We start from the raw sequence: 20211 nt of genomic DNA, 5'->3' as shown, positions 1-20211 counted from the left end.
GATTCATTTGGATTACTTGGCTCCAGAGTTAGTTTGAGGCCTCCTGACTTCAGCTCATTCAAATAAACATGTGCATCCTCTAGAGAGAGAGTGGAAAACGGAAAACGACAACAAAAAGCCCAAACACTCTTCCCAGCTTAAACGTTCCCAGGATGACTTAAGGAGATTTTCCTCCCTTAAGCTGAAATAGGGATTGATTCACCGGCAGGGTATATTCTTGAAGAGCTGGGTGACGTCTGTTGGAAATCCCTAGTCAGAGTGCAGAATGATGTTGAAGACCTCGGCAGGAGCAGTGGCTCTGGGGTGCCCTCTCTGACCCGACCGACCCCAGAGCCTTAGGAAAGCGTACAGGAACGAGAGCGGGCTCCAGCAAAAGCACACCAAGAGGCCGAGTAAAAGAGCCTACCTTTAGGGCTTCCCTGGTGGCGCAGTGGTTGAGAGTCCGCCTGCCGATGCAGGGGATGCAGGTTCGTGCCCCGGTCTGGGAAGATCCCACGTGCCGCGGAGCGGCTGGGCCCGTGAGCCATGGCCGCTGAGCCTGCGCGTCCGGAGCCTGTGCTCCGCAATGGGAGGGGCTGCAGCAGTGAGAGGCCCGCGTACCGCGCAAAAAAAAAAAAAAAAAAAAAAAGCCTACCTTTTGGATTGCAAAAGTGAAAACCCTTTCCACTGGGGAACTCCAAAGTGCTTGGTTACGTGGTAGCATTTCCTCTAGAATGACATATTTAAAAGGAAATGATTGTGTCCAAAAAGCTAGGAAGGATACCCTTCTACTATAAGAAATTTCAGGAATACGCTCATGGTTTTTTTTGGTTTTTTTGTTTGTTTGTTTTTGCTGTACGCGGGCCTCTCACTGTCGTGGCCTCTCCCGTTGCAGAGCACAGGCTCCGGATGCACAGGCTCAACGGCCATGGCTCACGGGCCCAGCCGCTCCGCGGCATGTGGGATCCTCCCGGACCGGGGCACGAACCCGTGTCCCCTGCATCGGCAGGCGGACTCTCAACCACTGCGCCACCAGTGAAGCCCTACGCTCATGTTTTACTCAAAGTAAGCTTGTAATATAAAGCACAGATGTAAAAAGCCGCACAGCAACCAGAAGGCAAGGTCACTACTGGCCTCCAGGGGTCTCCAAAGCGGACTTTCAAACATCTGAGGGGGCAGCTCCTCGGCAAGGTAACAAAAGAATTGCCACATGGCCGAGCAGTTCCACTCCTGGGTATTACCCCAAAGAACTGAAAACAGGGGTTCAAACGAATACTCGCACGTGAACGTTCACAGCAGCTCTATTCACAACCACCAAAAGGTCACCATCCAGAGACGACTGGATAAGCACAGTGTGGGCTGTCCATGCAGTCGAATATCACTCAGCCTTAAGCCTGCGAAACCTTATGCTGAGTGAAAGAGGCCCGACTCAAAAGGCCACATATCATACAATTCCATTTATGTGAAATGTCCAGAAGAGGCAAATCCCTAGAGACAGATAACAGATTAGGGGCTGCCAGGGGCTGGGGGAATGTGGAATGGGGGTGACTGACCATGGGTACAGGTTTCCTTTTGAAATAACAAAAGTGCTCTGGAGCTCGACAGTGGTAACGGTTGTACAACATTGTGAAGGTACTTAATGCCACTTAATTGTACATTTTTAAATGGTTAAAATGGTAAATTTTACATTAGGTGCATTTTTCCCCAATAAAAAAGATCTGAGGGGGTGATTTCTGTTTCCTAGGCTGGCCTGCCCAAGGGTTTTCACCTTGAGATGCACGTTGTTTTATTTTAAATTGCTTTCTTTTTATTTATCCTTTAACACGAGTGTTAGGGTGTTACATAGGTTTTTTTAAATTATGTGTTTAAGTAGTTTGCATCAGCTATGACTGATTTCAGGGTAGTGAAGATGGCATCAGAAAACAGATGTTCTAAAAACAGGAACATGGGCTTGAGGGGTTGAGAACCACAGCTGCAGGCTGGCCCAGGCGGTTCAGAGCAGGCAGGGGAGGCCACAACTCCAGGCCTTTCAGGGACGTCGGAAGATGTCCGTCAAGGTGACCACGTGGGGCACCCGAATCTGCCTGTTTGTGTGGTGAGGGTCACTGCAGCGAAAGGAACTGATTCATCAACTCTCAGATTTATAATGTGCCTTTTTTTTTAAATTTATTGATTTGTATTTATTTTTGGCTGCACTGGGTCTTCATTGCTGCTGCACGGGTTTTCTCTAGTGGCGGCGAGCAGGGGCTACTCTTCGTTGCGGTGCGCGGGCTTCTCACTGCGGTGGCTTCTCTTGTTGCGGAGCACGGGCTCTAGGCGTGAGGGCTCAGTAGTTACGGCGCACGGGCTTAGATGCTCCGCGGCATGTGGGATCTTCCCGGACCGGGGCACGAACCTGTGTCCCCTGCATTGGCAGGCAGATTCTTAACCACTGCGCCACCAGGGAAGCCCCTTTAACGTATAATTTAAACTGACAGGCTTTCCACTATCAATTACTGAAAGTTGATATATTGTGAATTTCCTTCAGCATAAATGAGCTCTCTGCCAGGAGCACTCATGCAGGGATGTCTGTCTGTCTGCAGAAGCACATGGGGAGCCCTGGCACAGTGTCCTAGTGCCATCTGCAAGCAGAACACGGGGTCTGCCAGGGTCCGACAATTGTGGGTTGGGGGTTGATGTACCATGAATAAAATATTTTGACAACAGGAAACAAGGAGCCCATAGGTATGAGGAGAACAGAGCTGGCTTCCTGCCATCCATGGATTCATAAACTTCACAGATTGAGTCATTTCTTTTGTTGCTTGGGTACTATCAGTTGAAATCTCCCCTCATTTAAAAAATGTGATCCAAGAAACCCACCGTTGAGCAGGGCTGCAGTGCAGCTGGGCGACCTGGGGGCTGGGGCGGCATGAGGCCACAGCAGCGCTCAGACGGGCTGTGGCTGAAGCATGGTCTGGTGTCAGCCCAGAGCAGGGGAGCTGCAGAGGTGCTGAGCGCCTACAGGGAGTGAAACGCCACCACATCTCAACCCATTTTACAAGGTCTCCCAGGGCTTTCTGAGACCCCACCTCTGAGGGGCCACTCTCGCCTCTGGGTGGGGACTGGCTCCCTACACTGCCCATGATAAACCTCGCTAAGGTCCCCGTGCCAATTCAGCAGAGACACATGGGTCTTTGGAGGGTCACCTGCATTTCCACCAACACCAGATCCCCTCTATTTACAAACATTCCACGTGTCAGGAAACAAAATGAGTAAGTCACTGGCACTGCCCTCCAGGGGTTTTGATCTTGTGGCAAAAACTGAGTTTAGTGGAATAAGGGCTCAGCCATGAGATGCATAGTGAGACAGATGGACGCTGTTTACACATTATGGTGGGCATGTAGGTCAGGCGTGATGCAGACAAGCTTCAACATAGCGCCTAGAACAGGGCAGGAGCTGTGTGGCAGTGGTCACTATCATCTTTACCATCACCATCACCACCATCATCATCATCACCACTACCATCACCATCATCACCATCATCACCATCACCACCACCACCACCATCATCACCATGACCACCATCATCACCATCACCATCACCACCATCACCATCACCATCACCACCATCACCATCACCACCATCATCACCACCACCACCATCACCATCACCATGACCACCATCATCACCATCACCATCACCACCATCATCACCATCATCACCACCACCATCATCATCACCATCACCCTCACCACCATCATCACCATCATCACCACCATCATCATCATCACCATCACCCTCACCACCATCATCACCATCACCACCATCATTATCCCTACCACCACCACCATCCTCACCAGTATTATTATTGTGTTGATAGCAAGTAGACTTTCTCAGAAGATGCTTAGCCTTCACAAATAATTTTCATCTCAGAAATAAGCAGAGCCACAGTGGGCATGCTGCTGCCTGCAGGGCTGGTGCAATGTGAGCTGTGCAGGACATGCAGCCGTCCCCAGAAGGAGCTCCAGGTAATACCATTCCCAACTCTCTACCACCAGATAAGTGGTGGTCTTTCTCATAGTCAGGACATGATCTGCAAAGAGTGAAGGATTTCAGTAACTTCAGGGTGCTGAGGTCTCTGCGACACACCTTTATTTACAGCCAGAATTAAGACACTGTGCAGCAGTCAGCATCTGGGGGCAAGATGCAAGGCAGGCCAGGGAGGGTCTCCCGTAGAAGATACAGCATCTTGGAACTTTCCGGCCTACTTCCCATTTGTGTGCAAGACGTGAGGCCACTCTGGTCAGATACTGCCCCACATCAATAGGGCTGAGCCTCAGGCACACAGACATGGGACAATGCATCTGGGGCATGACAGCCACCATCCTGGGAATGTCATGGAGCCTTTCAGATTCATCGTCCCCTTCCTACTCAGCACGGCAGAACCGAGAGCCACATGTGGACCAGCTCAGCTCGGCAGCCCTGGCCTCCCCCACCTAGGGGATGGATGTGTGACATCTTCCAAGCACAGGGTTCCAGCATCCCCAAACCTTCTGGAATGTTCCACAACTCAGAATCAGTTGGTTAGTGGTACACTTTTATGACTTTCCGTGCCATCCAGTGATTTTTTTTTTTCTGCTGCTGGCTGATCTAGCTTTTTGCAACCGAGAGGTGTCAATACTGACATTTAAATATTAAAATCAAACGGGCTCCAGTGTCCTCTATACCAGCCAGGGAGGGAAGGAAGTTCTCTCTCCACCTCAATTCAAGTGGCCGAAAGCTACAGACGTGCACATTCTTTTGATGGGATTTCTATCGATACAAGATGTCCCGGAATGAGAGCCAGAAGTCTGCATGCAGGCTGTTCTGAGAACCCTTTACACCGTCCAGATCCTTTTCATCAACGTACTGCAAGTCTCAAAGGCACTACACTTCCCGGCTTGGCACTCTCCTAAAACAGGAGCTGACTCTGGAGTTGAAAGCCAAGCTCCGGGTCAGAAGGCCAGTCCTCGTGCTGTGAGCTATGAGCTGCCCCGCCGGCAGGTGCTCATCGCTGCTCAGGCCTCTTACCAGAAGCTCACGTGCAAAGTTCAGAAAGGTCTCAGAAGATTAGCACACACATTGCTTATACCTAATCTACTGACATCACCGTAGTTTTAAAAGTATAAAAGAAAACCGGCAAAAGCCCGAGGTTCCTATCAAACATGAATGGATTAATAAACACTCTAACTGAATTTGCATAATTAATAACCTAACGTGCTGAATGTTACGGGTCTGTTGAAATATTCAAGTCCTTTAATTTAAAAAATGTCATTATTTTTATAAGACAAGGAACTAGAAAAGATCTAAAATTAATATTCCAATAATTACAGTGATGAGTTTATCAGGTAATTTAAGAATAGCTAACGAAAGGGTGGAGGAAATGAAGAGACTTTCTAACATCCCAGGCTCTATGTTTTATTGCTACAAGAATAAAGGAGAAGTTGTCACTAGGGACTGAGTTCCATCAACTGGAAAACAAATGAACTAAAGGAGGCTGTCAGACTGTAACCTGAGCCTTGGAATCCTTTTCCCCCTATACACTCAGCTGCCTCCAACTGCTTCCAAATCTCAAAGGAGGTTTTAATCCAAAAAAAAGGTTTCTGGTTTTAATTTTTCCAAGCAATTTCTTTTAAGTAGGTTTGGTGAGATAAGAGACAGGATGAAGATAGCTTTGTTCCCAATGAAACGTTTGTTTTTTTTTTTTAAAGAAGACGTTGGGGGTAGGAGTTTATAAATTTATTTATTTATTTTTGCTGTGTTGGGTCTTCTTTTCTGTGCGAGGGCTTTCTCTAGTTGTGGCAAGCAGGGGCCACTCTTCATCGCGGTGCACGGGCCTCTCACTATCACGGCCTCTCTTGTTGCGGAGCACAGGCTCCAGACGCGCAGGCTCAGTAGCTGTGGCTCATGGGCCCAGTCGCTCCGCGGTATGTGGGAATCTCCCAGACCAGGGCTCGAACCCGTGTCCCCTGCATTAGCAGGCAGATTCTCAACCACTGCGCCACCAGAGAAGCCCCGAAACCTTTTTTAAACTCAGAATCTCCTGAATGTGTCTGATTCTATGAACTCATACATCCAAACCCTTCCAACTATTTAGATGCTACCATTACTACCGTTGTCCTACGGCTACAGGGTAAAGTCTGATAATCTACTCCCAGGAGGCTCTTCCAGCTCCGTCCAGCTCCAAGTTACTTGCATCCAGGGGCACAGGTACTCCGGGAAGAGGGGATGCCACACACTTATGATCCAGGTACCCTACAGGGGCGTGCGGACCAGCACGTCCTGCACTTCCACCAGCCGGGTACGTGATAGGGTTTCTTTTAACAGATAGAGCGAACAGAAATTCAGAGACTACATCCTTAACCCAAAGCCACACAGTCAGCCAAATGCACAGCTAAGCAGGACCAAGGTCTGCAAAACTCAGGTAACCCAGGCCATCTGGACCCCGGCGGTGGGGGGGGGGGGTCTGAAATCCACTCCATCTGACTGCAAAGCGGGCAGGGCCTCTGGGTGCAGCCACAGGGGCTGAATCCTGCTCTACTGCGAATGACCTATGTGACCTTGGGCAGGCCACTTCCTGACACCTCTGGAAACTCAACTGTAAGACAGGATCCGCCCCTGTAGCCGAGGGGCCTAAGAAGATGAAAGGGCCCCGAGAACAATGCCTGTGGGAAGAGCGGCACCCCTGCCCCATCATTATCCTGGCTCGGCACTCAGGGTCAGACCCGGGAGTAGGGGGAGGCGACAGAGCTCTGTCACCCCTCCTGTCTTTACTTTTAGGGAACCAGCTGCTGCCCCAGAGGTGGACGCACGCCAACACGCCGACGCGGGAGGGCCTGGCCTCACTCTCAGCCCCGAGGTGACCTCTGGGTCCTTGCAGCGCCACACCTCCCCCAGACCCCAGCAGGCTTGGACGTCTGCCTTGGCCCCATCCGCCTCCTCTGTGTGGAAGCTTCTAGATGGACACTCCATTCCTTGACCCGGACACCCCACCTCTGTCCCAGTGCCCCCGGCCTGCGGGGCACCCTCCCAGGCCGCCCTGGCCAGCTCTCCGGGGCCCACAGCCTCTGCTTCACCAACGTGGAGAGCCAGTCACAGGCCGGATCCCAACTCCCTGCCCCACGTCCACTCAGCCATACACCCAGAGGCCACCTCTGTCCGCCACAGCTACCCCCAGCCTTCCCGGGTCTCGCAGGTGGGCAGGAAGGCCTGGCCCTGGCCTTGCACAGCCGTGCCCTAAGGGTGAGAGCCTGCACAGTGCCCACCTCCTACCCAGGACAGCCCCCAGAGCTGCAGGGTGCCCACAGGGATGCCCTCAGGGCCCGCGACCCTGCAGCCGGGCCTGGTGGCCGGGATTCCCGCCGCGCCTCTCGGCCCCGACTCTCCGGAACCTGCCCCTCTGGCATCCCTGCCACTGCCCGCCTCCAGCCACCCCCATGGCCCTGGCTCTCCAGCTCGCAGGCTGCTGCCCCACGGACAGCCTTCCCGTCCCCTGCGTGGCCAGCCAGGAGACATCTTCGGTACCTGGAGTGCACGGTTACCTGCCTGTCCCCATGAGGCTGTGCCCAGGGCCCCAACCGTCCTCCTCATTCCCCTCCCCCGGACCCTGCGTCGAGCCCAGCGCTCTTCCATGAATCCCCATTCTGCAAAACCCAGACCCGGGCAAGCATACATCCCATGGAACAGCGGCTCACCTTGCCTCGCGGGGGCCCTGCCAGGGCCTTCTCCCGTGTCCTGCAGGCGGCCACTCGCCCGCAGCCCACCTCCCACACCGTCTGGGGCTGCGGGGCCGTTGGCCTGGCTACCCAGCATGTTCACGTGGGTGGGGATGGGCTCAAAGGTGGGGTCCAGCTCCAAGATCAGCCTGTTGAGCTGCTCGATGGACTGGTCGATGTCCAGGGTGGGTGAGCCAGGGGAAGGGTCTGTGCTCAGCTCCGGGCCAGTACCATTCACGACTCTGACATCTGGAATCCTGGGTTTGAGCGCTGCTTTGCCGGGAGGGGGTCTCTGCGTGTCGGGGGGATGTGGCCCGGGGCCTATGCCCCTCTGGACGGCCACTCTGCTGCTGGTCCCCCGGGTAGGGGTGAGCGGGACCCTAGGCTGGGTCTGCGCCAGGCCGGAACCGTCAGCGGTGCCGCGGCCGCCGAGCCTGGCCTCCCCGTCGGGGGTGAAGCTGTACTGGTGAGCGGCCACCATCTGCTGCTGGCGCACCCAGGTCTGCGTGGAGTAGCTGCTCTGCCCGTAGGCCTGCGTCGGGGCGGGCACGGAGGGCTTCCTGAGCACAGGCTGCGGCGGCTTGGGCTCGCGGCTCCCAAAAGCCTGCTCGCGCTCGTACGGGGGCTCCACGGCGAGGCCCAGCTCTGGGGCAAGAGCGCCATGCTGATCGTCACCCGCGGCGCTGCTGCATCCATCAGACAGGAGGGAGTTCTGGCTGCTCTGGTGGCAGGTGAAGGGGCCCAGGTGGGCTGACTGGTGGCCCTCGGAGGAGGAGAGGGTCCCGATGCTGTCCACACTGTGCAGGTCGTGGCTGGGCATCTCGTCGTCCAGGATGTCCGTCTCTCGGTCCTTGGGGGTGCTGTCTCCGTTCACGTGGACCTGGGCCGGTACGACGTGGCGGGTCCCGCTGTACTTGCTGCAAGCATCACTCATGTCCTTGAGGGGGCTTCCAGAATCTTCGAGACCAAAGCCACTGAGCAGCTGATCCAGCTCGGCCTTTTCTTGGGGGCTCAGGCCCCTCTTGGGTCCCGGAGCCAGGTGTTCCTCGGTCCTGTCAGTCCTCACCGAGGCCGTGGAGTGGCCCGAGTCACTGCTGACAGACAGGGTGTGGTCGCTGTGGTCTGGGCTGCTGGCGGCCGGGACAGCGGGGGACCCACCTGGGACACTGGGATCCGAGGTGCTCTTCTTTCCCACCTTGGCATAAAGGCTGCCGTCGACAGGGCCCTGCGTGTGCACCACTGGTGGGGAGAAAAGGAGAGACGGAGAGATGGACTGTAAGTCAAGGACGGAAAGGGGCTTCGCACTCTTGGAACAGGCCTATGTTTCTGTCTGAACAAATAAACGGATTCACAACAGACAACTTAGAACAATCAGGGCCAAAGATGCCTCTAGGGTCCCCCAATTCTACACACACTCCTGCGAAGCAAACGCCAACGAAAAACACTGAATAATCAAACATTTTCAGGCCCTGAATTGCTTCTACATTTTTATGCAAAGAGAACGGTCATTTAGAGAACCTCTGGGCCTCTCCACACTGGACTCGTCTTGCCTCGAGGGCTCACTGTTGATGGCGTCCTTAGTTTGAAAGCTGAACACGGCGCTGCCCACAAATCTCTAAGACTCAAGGATGGGTGGCGCCTGTGACAGGAGAGAGCTTCTGTCAGCATCTATGAAGCGGCCTCCAGGGATGCGGGTGACAGTCCTTGGTAAGCGGAACATCTGATTTAGGAGCCTGCTGTCCTCAACCTTCTGAGATCCTCTGAAACCTAAATATGCGACTCAACGAAAAGAGAAAACACAGAACTCGTCCCGGCCCTGCCTCCCCGTCAGGGCAGCATCTCTGGGCCAAGGAGGTGCTGATAAAGACAGGACCTCAGGGCAGCAGGACCTCAGAACACAGGACGGCAGGACCTCAGAACACACAAGGGGAAGCACTGATCTCCACGCGTCAGGACGGCCGAGAAAACAAAATGAGGCCTCAGAGGCAGATGGGAAGAGCGCTCCTATCAGTACTGGCTGCGACAGTCACCACTCCCTGGCTCACAGCAAAGAGCCGGGAGGGCACCCAACAGCACGAGAGAGCTTGAGGTCAGCACCTCCCTCCCGCTCCATCCTCCTCTGCCTCCCTGTTTGCCCAACTGTGAAATTGCCGGCATACCACCGCAATAACGGAGCTGCAGAGGGCTTGACCCACGCTGTCTGGGGTCCTGGGAGCCACTGCCTCCCGGCAGCAACCGGGCCTGGAGCCACTCTGGAGGGACCCGGCTCGGCTCTGGCCCTGGTGGGCTGCGTGCACTCCACCATCAGCAGCTTCCGGCTTTTTTAAAAAACACCGGGGTGACACGCCAGGACAGAGATCTGTGGGGTATCTGGGGGTGCTGTGCTGAGAGCACATGCGAGCCCGGCTTCCTTCTTATCTCAACTGTGCCCGAGAGGAAGAAGCGGGGCTAGAAGTGATGGGGGATGGCAACCAAACACCGGAGTGCAGGCCGGTATGAATCTCAGCGACCCTCACCTTAATGCAGCGCCTGGAGGGGAGGGCTGGGGGGAGAAATGATACATAAAATACGGTAAATAAACCAAGTCTTCAAGGCAGGCAACTGGTGACGTGAGCATCTAAGTCAGAGGCAGGAGCTGGATGCAGCTGCGGGGTAACTGGGGCAGGTGTCAATGACAGCTGGTGACCACAGAGCACCTATCACGGGGTGTGCACTCAGCACATTTCCTCTAACCTTCTAGCATATTCCCCTTCTAAAGAAAAAGAGTTGATGCTGAAAGAGCATCAGTAACTTGCCCAAGGTCAAGGGGAAGCCCAGGTGGGACCAGAACCCATGCTCTCTGGCTCCGCAGCCTGGGAGCCCTTGGCCGCCCGGGGCCCTGCTCACAAAGAGGTAGCACTCGGTCATGATGCTCTGCGTGGGGTCAGCGAGTGACCCAAAGGTGCCAGGGGGAGGACCTGCTGCACCCAGCTTTGCACACAAGGACCCCGGAATGAGCGCCCCCAAGTTACAGGGCACCTGCAAACGTCACCCCTACAACCGTGGAGGTGCAGAATCAACCCATGTGTGAGCCACTAGGTCATCATGCTTAGGACGCTGCTGGGCTCACGCAGAACGGCCCGTGGGTGAAGCGGGAGCTGGAGCGTCAAACAGACACCAGTTCAAGTCCTGGCTCTACCCCAGCCCGGCCTGGGGCCACCAACCCTGTGTCGGCCCAGCTGCACAACAAGGGTTTGGCTGTGCTCTACATGAAGCTCAAACACGGGCACTGAAAGTCACAGCACACAGACGAGTGTCCTTCCAGCCCTTCTAGCCTTCTAACGTGGCTTCTGTGGGAGACCCTCTGTGGCCAGGAAAACTCAACTAAGGCAAGACCTGGGGAACCAGGTGTTTCCCTTCTATTCTGCAGAGAGGGCAGGAGAGCACACTCCCCTCTGTAAGAATCCCAGTCCCACCAGAGCGGAGGGGAGGCCAGGCCAGACGACCAGCACACAGCCAGCCAGTGGGGATTTCTAGAAACAGATGTCCATGCGTCCATGACTCAAGTCCTTCTCCCTGAATCTAAATGAAAACGGACTGGCGCAATGAGTTAAGGGGAAACAAGGAAGCCAAGAAGCAGCTGTACAAAGATTCTTCTGATTTAAATTCACGCAGTGCCCGTTAATCATTTTGAGTAGAACCCCGTGGCGACCCCACGTGAGGAACAGTCCATAGGGCCTGCAGGAAACAAAACAGGACAGGATATTTCCCCCTGGCTACGAGTTACGAGTAATCCCATTCTTATTATTTTTATTAGTAGCAGAAATCTTAAAATGATAATAAACGCATTAAAAAACAGCCCGCTTGCCACGGACTAAACACTGGCTCTGTGCGAGGCCGGGCGCTGGGCACTTCGGTCTCGGTCTCACGGGCTCTCAGAGCTGCTCGGGGGGCGGGGGGTGGCGAGACACCACCGCAGACCCTTTGCTAAACGCCCTACCACACACACGGGTGACTGTCTATGTCAGAAAATGTCTGGTAAATGGTATATCTATAGGAAAAGGATACGAACCATCTCCGAGAACCCTCAAAGTCAGACTCGCCCAAACTTCTGAATCACTCTGTAGGAGCTCAAATCTTCCCAAAGGCACAGGGCCTCTGGGGGGCTGTCCAGGGGCCTCCAGAGACACCCTACTGCACCCATGCTTTGTGATCCCGGGGAGTGTGGGAGTCAGACTTGGGGTGAGGAGGAAAAGGGGCCTCCGGTACCCGCTGTCGCTGCCCTGCACTCTTTGCAAAAGGACTCGGACTGAGTTTCCCTGCACCCGGAGATGGACTCCTGTTCTGCATTTACTCTGTACTTTCCTGGTCAGGACATTTAGACTGTTCGATCCCCTGATTCTTCACTTATAAAAGGGAATAATTAGTCTTATCTTTCAATGCACTTATAAGAATTAGAGAACATATATAAAGAACCCAGGACCTAGGCTCCTGAGATGGGTAGCCATAATTATCTTTTTTTTTTTAATTTTATGTATTTATTTATTTTATTTTTGGCTGCGTTGGGTCTTTGTTGCTGCGCACGGGCTTTCTCTAGTTGCGGTGAGTGGGGGCTACTCTTCGTTGCAGTGCACGGGCTTCTCATTGCGGTGGCTTCTCTTGCTGCGGAGCACGGGCTCTAGGCAAGTGGGCTTCAGTAGTTGTGGCTCGCAGGCTCTAGAGCGCAGGCTCAGTAGTTGCGGCGCACGGGCTCAGTTGCTCCGCGACATGTGGGATCTTCCCGAACCAGGGCTCAAACCCGTGTCCCCTGCACTGGCAGGCGGATTCTTAACCACTGAGCCACCAGGGAAGTCCTGAGGGTAGCCATAATTATTAAAAGCCCCTTCCAAGGTGGACAAGGTCTGGCATTCCCTGACTGTGCTCATTTCTTCCCTGTCCACCTTGCTGCTCCCAGACCACAGCAGGCACTCCCCTGCCCCAGGGCCTTTGCTCGTGCCGTTCTCTGCCTGCTGGGTGTTTGTCTGTGGCACACACCTACCTTCAGACCTACTGCAGACTGTCTCCCCCACAAGAATGTGGGCTCCAGGAGGGCAGGGTTTGTTTTTTGCTCCCTGTGGTGTCCCCAGCATTAGGAACCAGCCCCTGGCACCCAGTGGGCACCGAGTACTGACAGACTGAATGCTCTGGCTTGTTCTCACAGGACAAAGCCTGGGGAGCTATTTTGGAAAGATGTTCAGCTGCCTTAGCTGGTTAAAAGACTAAAAATAACTAACCAACCTTCTGAAGGTAGAAGTGCCCATAGCCCTTGGCCACCTGCAGCCCCAGGGCCTCCGCTCCCCAGACGTCATAACCACCTCTCCCCCAGGTAGACCGCACAGCCCCAGCGAGTGGGCCTTCAAATGCAACCCGACTGGAAAGACGCCGAAGTCAACGAGTGGATTCCAAAATGTCAAAGAAAACAAAAGGTGCAAACCTAATTGTGACCCAGTGTGCAGGCAGAGGGGCAAAGGTCCGAGGGACGTCTGAGCACTATCTGTGCGGCCACAGGACTGCGGGTGTGAAGAGGGCAAGACAGAGACCTGGCATACAGTAGGTGCATAACAATGGCACCGCATCTTTGCCATTTCCCGTCTCCTCCATCCTCCTGCCATTGAGATGGACTTTCCCAAGCAGGTTCGTCCCCACAGCTGCAGGGATGGGCGGGGTGCACCCACCTACTCATGGCCCCCCTCTAAACCACATCTAGAGAAGGACGACCTCGCCTACGGGGCTGGTGTTTTGTTTTCTGAGACCCCATGTGAAAACTGCAGGGTGAGAGCAATGAAAACAGAATCACAGCCAGGGACAAAAGTTATCTGGGGGGCGTGGGGGAGGGGGTCACTGCACGACTGACTGACTGCCAAACCCTCCATGGAAAGTGAGACGCAAGCCCCAGCCTTGGTGTGTGAAGCCCCCCAAAACTTGGTCAGTCTCTAAGGACACCCTGACTTAATTGATGGTACAGTGCCCCTTTTAATTCAGATTTGGAAAAGTGATGCAGAAAGTAATTTTCAGAGAACCGATAGAGCCAAACTCCCTCTGTGATCCCTGGCACGGCTGGGGTCCCACTGCCACCACCAAGGGCTCCCAGGGGAAAGGAGGTGGGACCCCTGGGGTGAAGGAGGCTTGTGGGTATGAAGCTCAGCTCCATCTCGGAGCTCAGAGTGCTATCAAAGCTGGGGTGAGCGCGGGGCCAGCAGAAGACGTCTGGAAGGCAGTCACTTCATCCGCCCCTTGCATCCTTTTGTAGATTTAAATGACCCATTTTAACTTTGTGCTTCCAGCTCAAGGGGAGTTTGGGGGAACTGAATGAATCCTCATTCTGCAGATGAAGACCCCAATCTCCAGATAGAGATGTGACCCGCCCAGGACCCCCAGCTTTTCCACTGCAGATGCAGGACAAGAGCCTTTGCCTGTGCCAGTGCAGGATCAACCACTAGCTCTGTGTCCTGTCCCTTCCCGCCATCCCTGCCCCACCGACCAGAACCCAGGGCCCCTTCCAAAAGGAGGCCTGTGAGTTTTCTGGTAATGATTTCCCTGCATCCGGGGGCCTAGTTAAAAATCAAACAAATGTTAACTACGGCTCTGATCGCTTCCGCTGAATGACACACCAGGAAGGTTCCCATCTGGAAAAGAACCAGAAGAAAGAGAAGAGCCAGTGGACATTCTTGCCTCGTTAAAGGGCAGAAGCCGAAGCACGGACTCCCCGCCCCTGCTCCGCTACCGTGTGCCGGTTCCCTGCCCATTCCCACCCGACTTTTGAAACGGGGCTATCTCACAAGAAGGAAAAGAGACACCCCCCAAATATTTCAAAAGTAAGCAAAGAAAATGAGGCAGACCTAAAAAACAAAAAAAACCGAAAACATTCCTTCTCATCCTGGCTGAACGCAGATTAACCGATGCCCACCTGTGCTCACAGGTATGCGCTCACAGGTGTGTGAAGAATTAGCCAAAGGGAAGGCAGCATCTCAGCTCCACCGCCATCCGAGCACCAACCACTCGGCTACCAAGAAGGTGTAGAACTGATCTGCAGTCAGTTCAGCTGTCCCCTGGGCCTGATGCCAACACAAAAAATCCATTTCAAACCAAAGAGCAAACCTGAGGGCTTCGTTAAGCTCGCTGAAAATCTTTCTTTCTTCTATATACTGACTCTATGCATCTTATGTTTTACTTTTGTGAAAGGTTTGCTTGAAAAGCAACTTTTCATTTCAAAAGAGCTAACAGGATCCTCCCTGCAAGTCTTCAACAGAGAAAAACAGAAAACTCCTCTCCAGGAACGGTCGCACGAGTATACTGCGCACTCGCCACGGCTGCTAGTGAGTTGTTGACGGAGATCGAAATGGAATACTCAGTAGAGTCCCGACTACATGCTGGGATGAACCAGCCTGGGGAACAGGGAGAGGGGTCAAGATACGGAGGGCGGCAGGCACACTTCACGGCATCTGATGGGTTAGCAGAGGCAGAAAGAGAGAGCAGGATTGCAAGAAGGGATGCATCTGGGAACAGCGGCTCTCAGGTGAGGCTGCAAGGAATCGCTATTTCTATCATCAGAGAAAGAGAGAATGCAGGAAAGCCATCTCCTGCGACGGGGCTGACACTGTAAAGACAAAGGCTCTGTTTAAGCACCTCTTACGTGCCAGGACGCTGTCACGCTCCAGGGATGGACCGCACTTAATTCCCCAAGCAATCCTGTGAGGCAGTAATCGACAAGCCCATCTTATAGATGAGAAAACAGAGGCTCAGAGAGGTTATGCTAATATTTAAGATAATAAAAGGCTACTGAATAGATCATCTGGAATTCAAACCTACCTCTGCCCTACTCCCAAATCCATGCTTTCTGTTTTTTTAAAACACTGGAATTCTAAACCTGACCAACCACTTTCATGTGAAATTAACAATTTAATTTCGGAAAGGAATTTCCCTAAATGTTTTCTTTTTACACACACACACACAAACACTCCTTAGAAACTACTTAAGCACTCTGTTTTCCTCCCTAACTCCCGAAACGGTGCACCGTCGGGACAGGATCCTGTGTTCTGAGGCTGCTGGGTTGATGACGGCAGTGTTATGTCTGCTTCCTAGGCTACAGCAGCAAGAGCCATGGCAGGCTGTGCGTTTCTGTCCTTACAATGAATGAGCTGTTCCCGGGTACACCACTTGGTCCCTGCCTACCGCACCCACAGCCCCTTGGGAGCTCTGATAAAGGGAAGGCTCCCCGCCCACGCTGACTCAGCAGGAGACAGGCTGCGTCTCAGGGCGCAGACTGCTGAGCAGTTGGTCACTCCCGCCTCCTGCGGCCGGCCCCGCATGGACCACCTCCAGCTCGCCCCTCCAATTGGCTCACTCACTACTCGAGGCCACTCAGCTAAACCAACTGACCCCATCAAAATGTCCCAATACCAGACGCCATGAGTCTACCAGCCGCGGGCTTCCCGGGAAAAGTGTCTGAGAAGAAAGAAAGACAAATGATGCCATCACCTGCAACTACACCCAAAGCACTGAGTGAGCAGCCGGACTCCAGACGCTTCCACTGACATCCTGAGGGAAGAGATCGGGGGCAGGCACTGGGCTCGCGGCAGGGAGGCGGCTACAAAGGGCCACCAGGGATGATTGGGGTGACAGACGTGTTCTTTGTCTTAGCTGTGGTGGGAGCTGCAGGATAGGAAGTCAAACCCCTAGATGCACAGTAAACAGAGTGAACTTTACTCTATGTATGTATTGGGTTGGCCAAAAACTTTGTTCGGGTGTCTCCATGCTACAAAAAACCCAAACGAACTTCCTGGCCAACTCAATAAATTACACCTCGATTTTTAAAAAGGTCATGAAATCAAGACAGAAATGAGGCTCACAGTGCAATGGGCCACCCCCCATGCACTGTGTCCGCCTGCCCCCTCCTGCCCCCCCATCTCCTTTTCTCTCTGCTCCCGCCCCCACCGCCTTGAATTCCTCCACTTTCTCCCTCTCTTCCAGGACCTTCCTTCCTCCTCCTAGACTCCCTGAGATGGTGAGAGCTCTCTCCTCTTCGGGATAGTTGTCAGGGTCCCTTCGTGCCCCCCTTGTGGCATAGAGCTTGTTTTAACTTTTTCACTGGAGTGATTTATGTGCACATCCTCAGTCCCCTTCTGGACTTTCTGGCATAATCCACCTGGGTGTGAATCCTAATTAAAAATCCTCCCCGCGGCTGTGTGACCTTGGGCGAGTTACTCAACCTCTCTGTGCTTCACTTCCCTTATTGGAAAAGTTGCCAGGCAACAGGTGTTTGATGAGGTCTGCCCCAGGATCACCATGGCGACTCGGTGAGACCAAACACAAAGGGAAAAGCACAGGTGGGCACTGGGTGAACACTGTCCCTGCCCATCCCCACAGTTGTCCTGGTGATTCAGGGTTCCTGTCCGTGTTCCCTCCAGCCCAGAGCCTGGGGAATGATAAGAATGCCTCATGCTGTCCCGTTAATGAGTATTCTTGACTCAGCCTGACTGACCTTACACTTCGGAATTATGTTGAAGAATTGCTTTTTAATAGAGACCTAAAGTAAAAGACGGAATTTTACAAAACCTACCTGAAGGTTCTATAACCCAAACTGCACAGCGCGGCCCTCCGGCCGGCCAAGCAGCCCACCTCCAGCTCTCACCAGCTGTAAAACATTGTTCGAGCCACGTGATCTGCTCGGCTTCTCAGCTTCCTCTGGGACCAATAACCACGAGGACAAAAGCGGTAGCAGTAAGCTAGCTGAGTGACGCCGAGGGCCTCTGCATCGTCTCAGTGGGCTCACCACAAACTTGCCTCTGCTGAAGCCGCGCGGTCGTGGGAACTGTGCCCCGTTCCACAGGGCTCAGAGGCAGGATGACAGCCACATGGGCGGATCTTCCAAAGCACACCCAGGGGCCTTCCTTACCTCTGCACATCTCGGGACCCTCACCCTAGTGGTTAGAGACCGTTTCTCCCAGACCTGCTGCAGCGGCTCTGACTGACCAGCTGTGGAACCGGCGACAAACTGCCCAGCTTTCAATTTTGAGAATGGGCCCTGGCACTGGCCCAGCCCTGCAAGATGTCGAGAAGCGGGTGAGCATCTCAGTGCCTGCTGTGTGGTGTGCAGGCAGAGGGGGCACCTGAGGTCCCAGTCTCTGAGGCCTGGCGAGCACTGCCACAGGGCAAAGCAGCTGGAAGGGGGATGGGCCCAGGGCAGGAGGCTGGGCTGGGCGGGGTCAGTGACCCTCAGAGCTGCAGGTGGCTTTGGAAGTGTCCCAGGGATGCCTCTTCCCTTGGGGGCCTGTGGAGGCTGCAGAACCTTCACAATCAGGAGAAACACCCAGGCTTGGCCGGCGTCCCTCTCAACGGAGTCCTTGTCATCTCACCAAGTCAATGAGACTACCCTGTGTTTGTACTGAATTAGTTCCTATTCCAAAACTATCGAGAGCTAAGAAAGGATGGCCACACTGGGGCCTCTGAGAATATTACCTTTAGCCTACAACAGCACAGACGGTGACTGATACGTCACAGGGGAGGTGAAAGGTGCCTTCTACCCCTAAACAAAAAGGCAGAAGATGGTGATTAGCTGCTAGGAACCCCAGGGGTGTGAGAGCCTGGCCCAAGCCCCTCCTCAGGCCGAGTTCCAGAAATAACTCCACAGAGCACGGCGCGTCTCTGGATATGCTATCCTCATACCTTGCGAGCAAACGCCTGCCCGAACCCCCGAACCCAAAACTACCCCACTGAATGCCAGGCGGGGAAGTGGCACCTGGCCTGCCAGGAGGGCAGATGGAAACCGCTCCCTTTGGCGCCAAGTCGAGCTCTGTGTAAATGTTTTCTAAAACCGAGGCAGGCTGTAAATTCTTGAAAAAAACAGTGAGAGCAGGAGGGGGGGCGTTCCAGCCAGAGAGGCACAGGGCTGTCCAGGAAGGGACGCGCCAATGTCAGGGCCCAGCACCTGGGAAGCTGGAGCCACACCGATTCCAAGCGCTCCTGGCGGTCCCCTGGGCGAGGCCCGGAATGCTGTGATAAAGGAGCGCTGGGCTTCACAGTGGGAGGCAGCAGGCGTGTCCCGGCCGCAGTGACCATGCCCCAGACACGATGCTGGCAGGACCACTCCTAAGGGGGCCCCTCTCCTGTCCAACCAACACCCCAGCTCGGGCCATCCTGTCGAGGGCGCTTATCTTGGCCACCGATTCCCTTCCAGGCACTCCAGTGAAAACAGGAGGTCCTGCGGCCCCACTCTGAGGCCACCTGGGCCAGCCAGCCGCAGAGCCGGCCACGAGCTTCTGCACATAAACCCCACTTCAAACCATCACTGAATCTCCAAGGGCAGAAGCAGCTAAGACTCCTCTAAACTGCAAACAGTCTTCCCGGAGGTCTCCCTGGCCTCCCCTCTTGCCAGGTTAAAACTGCTGTTCAGCTCGTTCCTCACCAACGAACACCCTCTCCTCTCCCGGGAGCGCCATCCTATCCCTCTGGTACTTTTTCTGGCTGGCAACTCTCTGGTCTCAACTGAGGGTCTCTGCAGCCTAGCAGAAGCCGTGCACACGCGCGCACACATGCACACACACATGCTCCCTGCTCACCTTCCTTCCAGACAGCCCTGCGGCTTGTTCAGCCCACATCTGTTGGGCCCTGAAGAAAGCCTTCAACCCCAGAACGCAGCATTCCGGGATGGGGGCATGTGTCCCCCGCAGGGACCCAGCCTCCCTCTCTAGGTAGTGGAAGGTGGAAGATCTTGTTAGCTAAGAAAAGGACTTTGGTTCCACCCAAAAAGGCCAGTGCGATGTAAACACGAGGGCGGGGTTTCCTGCAATCAGGTTTAGTGAAATTTGAACCCTGGAGGCTCAGGAGGCGGGGAAAAGGCTTCTATTCGAGAGCCACCCAGCGGGACCAGTGTTCCCTTCCAAGCTTCCCGGGCTGACAAGCTGGCGTGCAGAGCCAGCACCAAGCTGCCTGGGTTTACAAAGCACAGTTTCAGCATCGCTTGCTTTCTTCGGCATATCTGCCAGGAAGTCTTAGCCTTTACACCCTCCGTCTCCTGGGGCTGTGTCTCTCTTTCAAGCTCGATGTGGCCAAGTTCACTGTCAGTGTTAGCTGCACACGGCCTATCTTTCGGGGATTCCTCGCACACCCAGACCTCCACGTGCTGCCCAGCAGCACCGCTGCACCTCAGGCCTCTTCATGTGCAACTTAGGTGGGCTTCAGCGCACGGTTTCCCCCTGTGCTTTGATCGCGTGTTGGTCACAGCACAGCCAAACGCTCCGAGTCTTAAATGAACCTAAGACACCAGAGCAAACAAGCAAAGCCGTTCTGATGCCTCCAGGGTCCCACAGCACAACTGGAACCTTCACAAACGTACCACCCAGTCAGCCTGAGGGGGGACACGGGACAGAGCCAGCAGGTCCCAGACACAGACTTCCCCAACAAACCCCCAAACGGCCACCAAGGCACAGGTTACACCTGTGCTCAGGAGAAAGCGTCTCTTTTATTGCGGAACACAATGAA

General features: G+C 54.3%; 1 protein-coding gene across 10 annotated transcripts in view; it reads right to left on the bottom strand.

The window, feature by feature from the left end:
* Nucleotides 1–20211, bottom strand: part of TNS3 (tensin 3) — a 227821-nt gene that overhangs the window by 65285 nt on the left and 142325 nt on the right. For 9 of the 10 annotated variants that reach the window (XM_033862800.2, XM_033862804.2, XM_033862803.2 and 6 more), the window contains one exon: nucleotides 7693–8952. The exons of the other annotated variant lie outside the window; for it this stretch is intronic. In XM_033862800.2, the coding sequence (XP_033718691.1) occupies nucleotides 7693–8952 (1260 nt within the window). The remainder of the gene's footprint in view (nucleotides 1–7692; nucleotides 8953–20211) is intronic. 10 annotated transcript variants of the gene reach the window in all.

The sequence above is a fragment of the Tursiops truncatus genome, chromosome 9 (assembly GCF_011762595.2).
Source record: "Tursiops truncatus isolate mTurTru1 chromosome 9, mTurTru1.mat.Y, whole genome shotgun sequence".
Classification (NCBI taxonomy): Eukaryota; Metazoa; Chordata; class Mammalia; order Artiodactyla; family Delphinidae; genus Tursiops; species Tursiops truncatus.
This window is presented reverse-complemented; position numbering and strand designations above follow the sequence as displayed.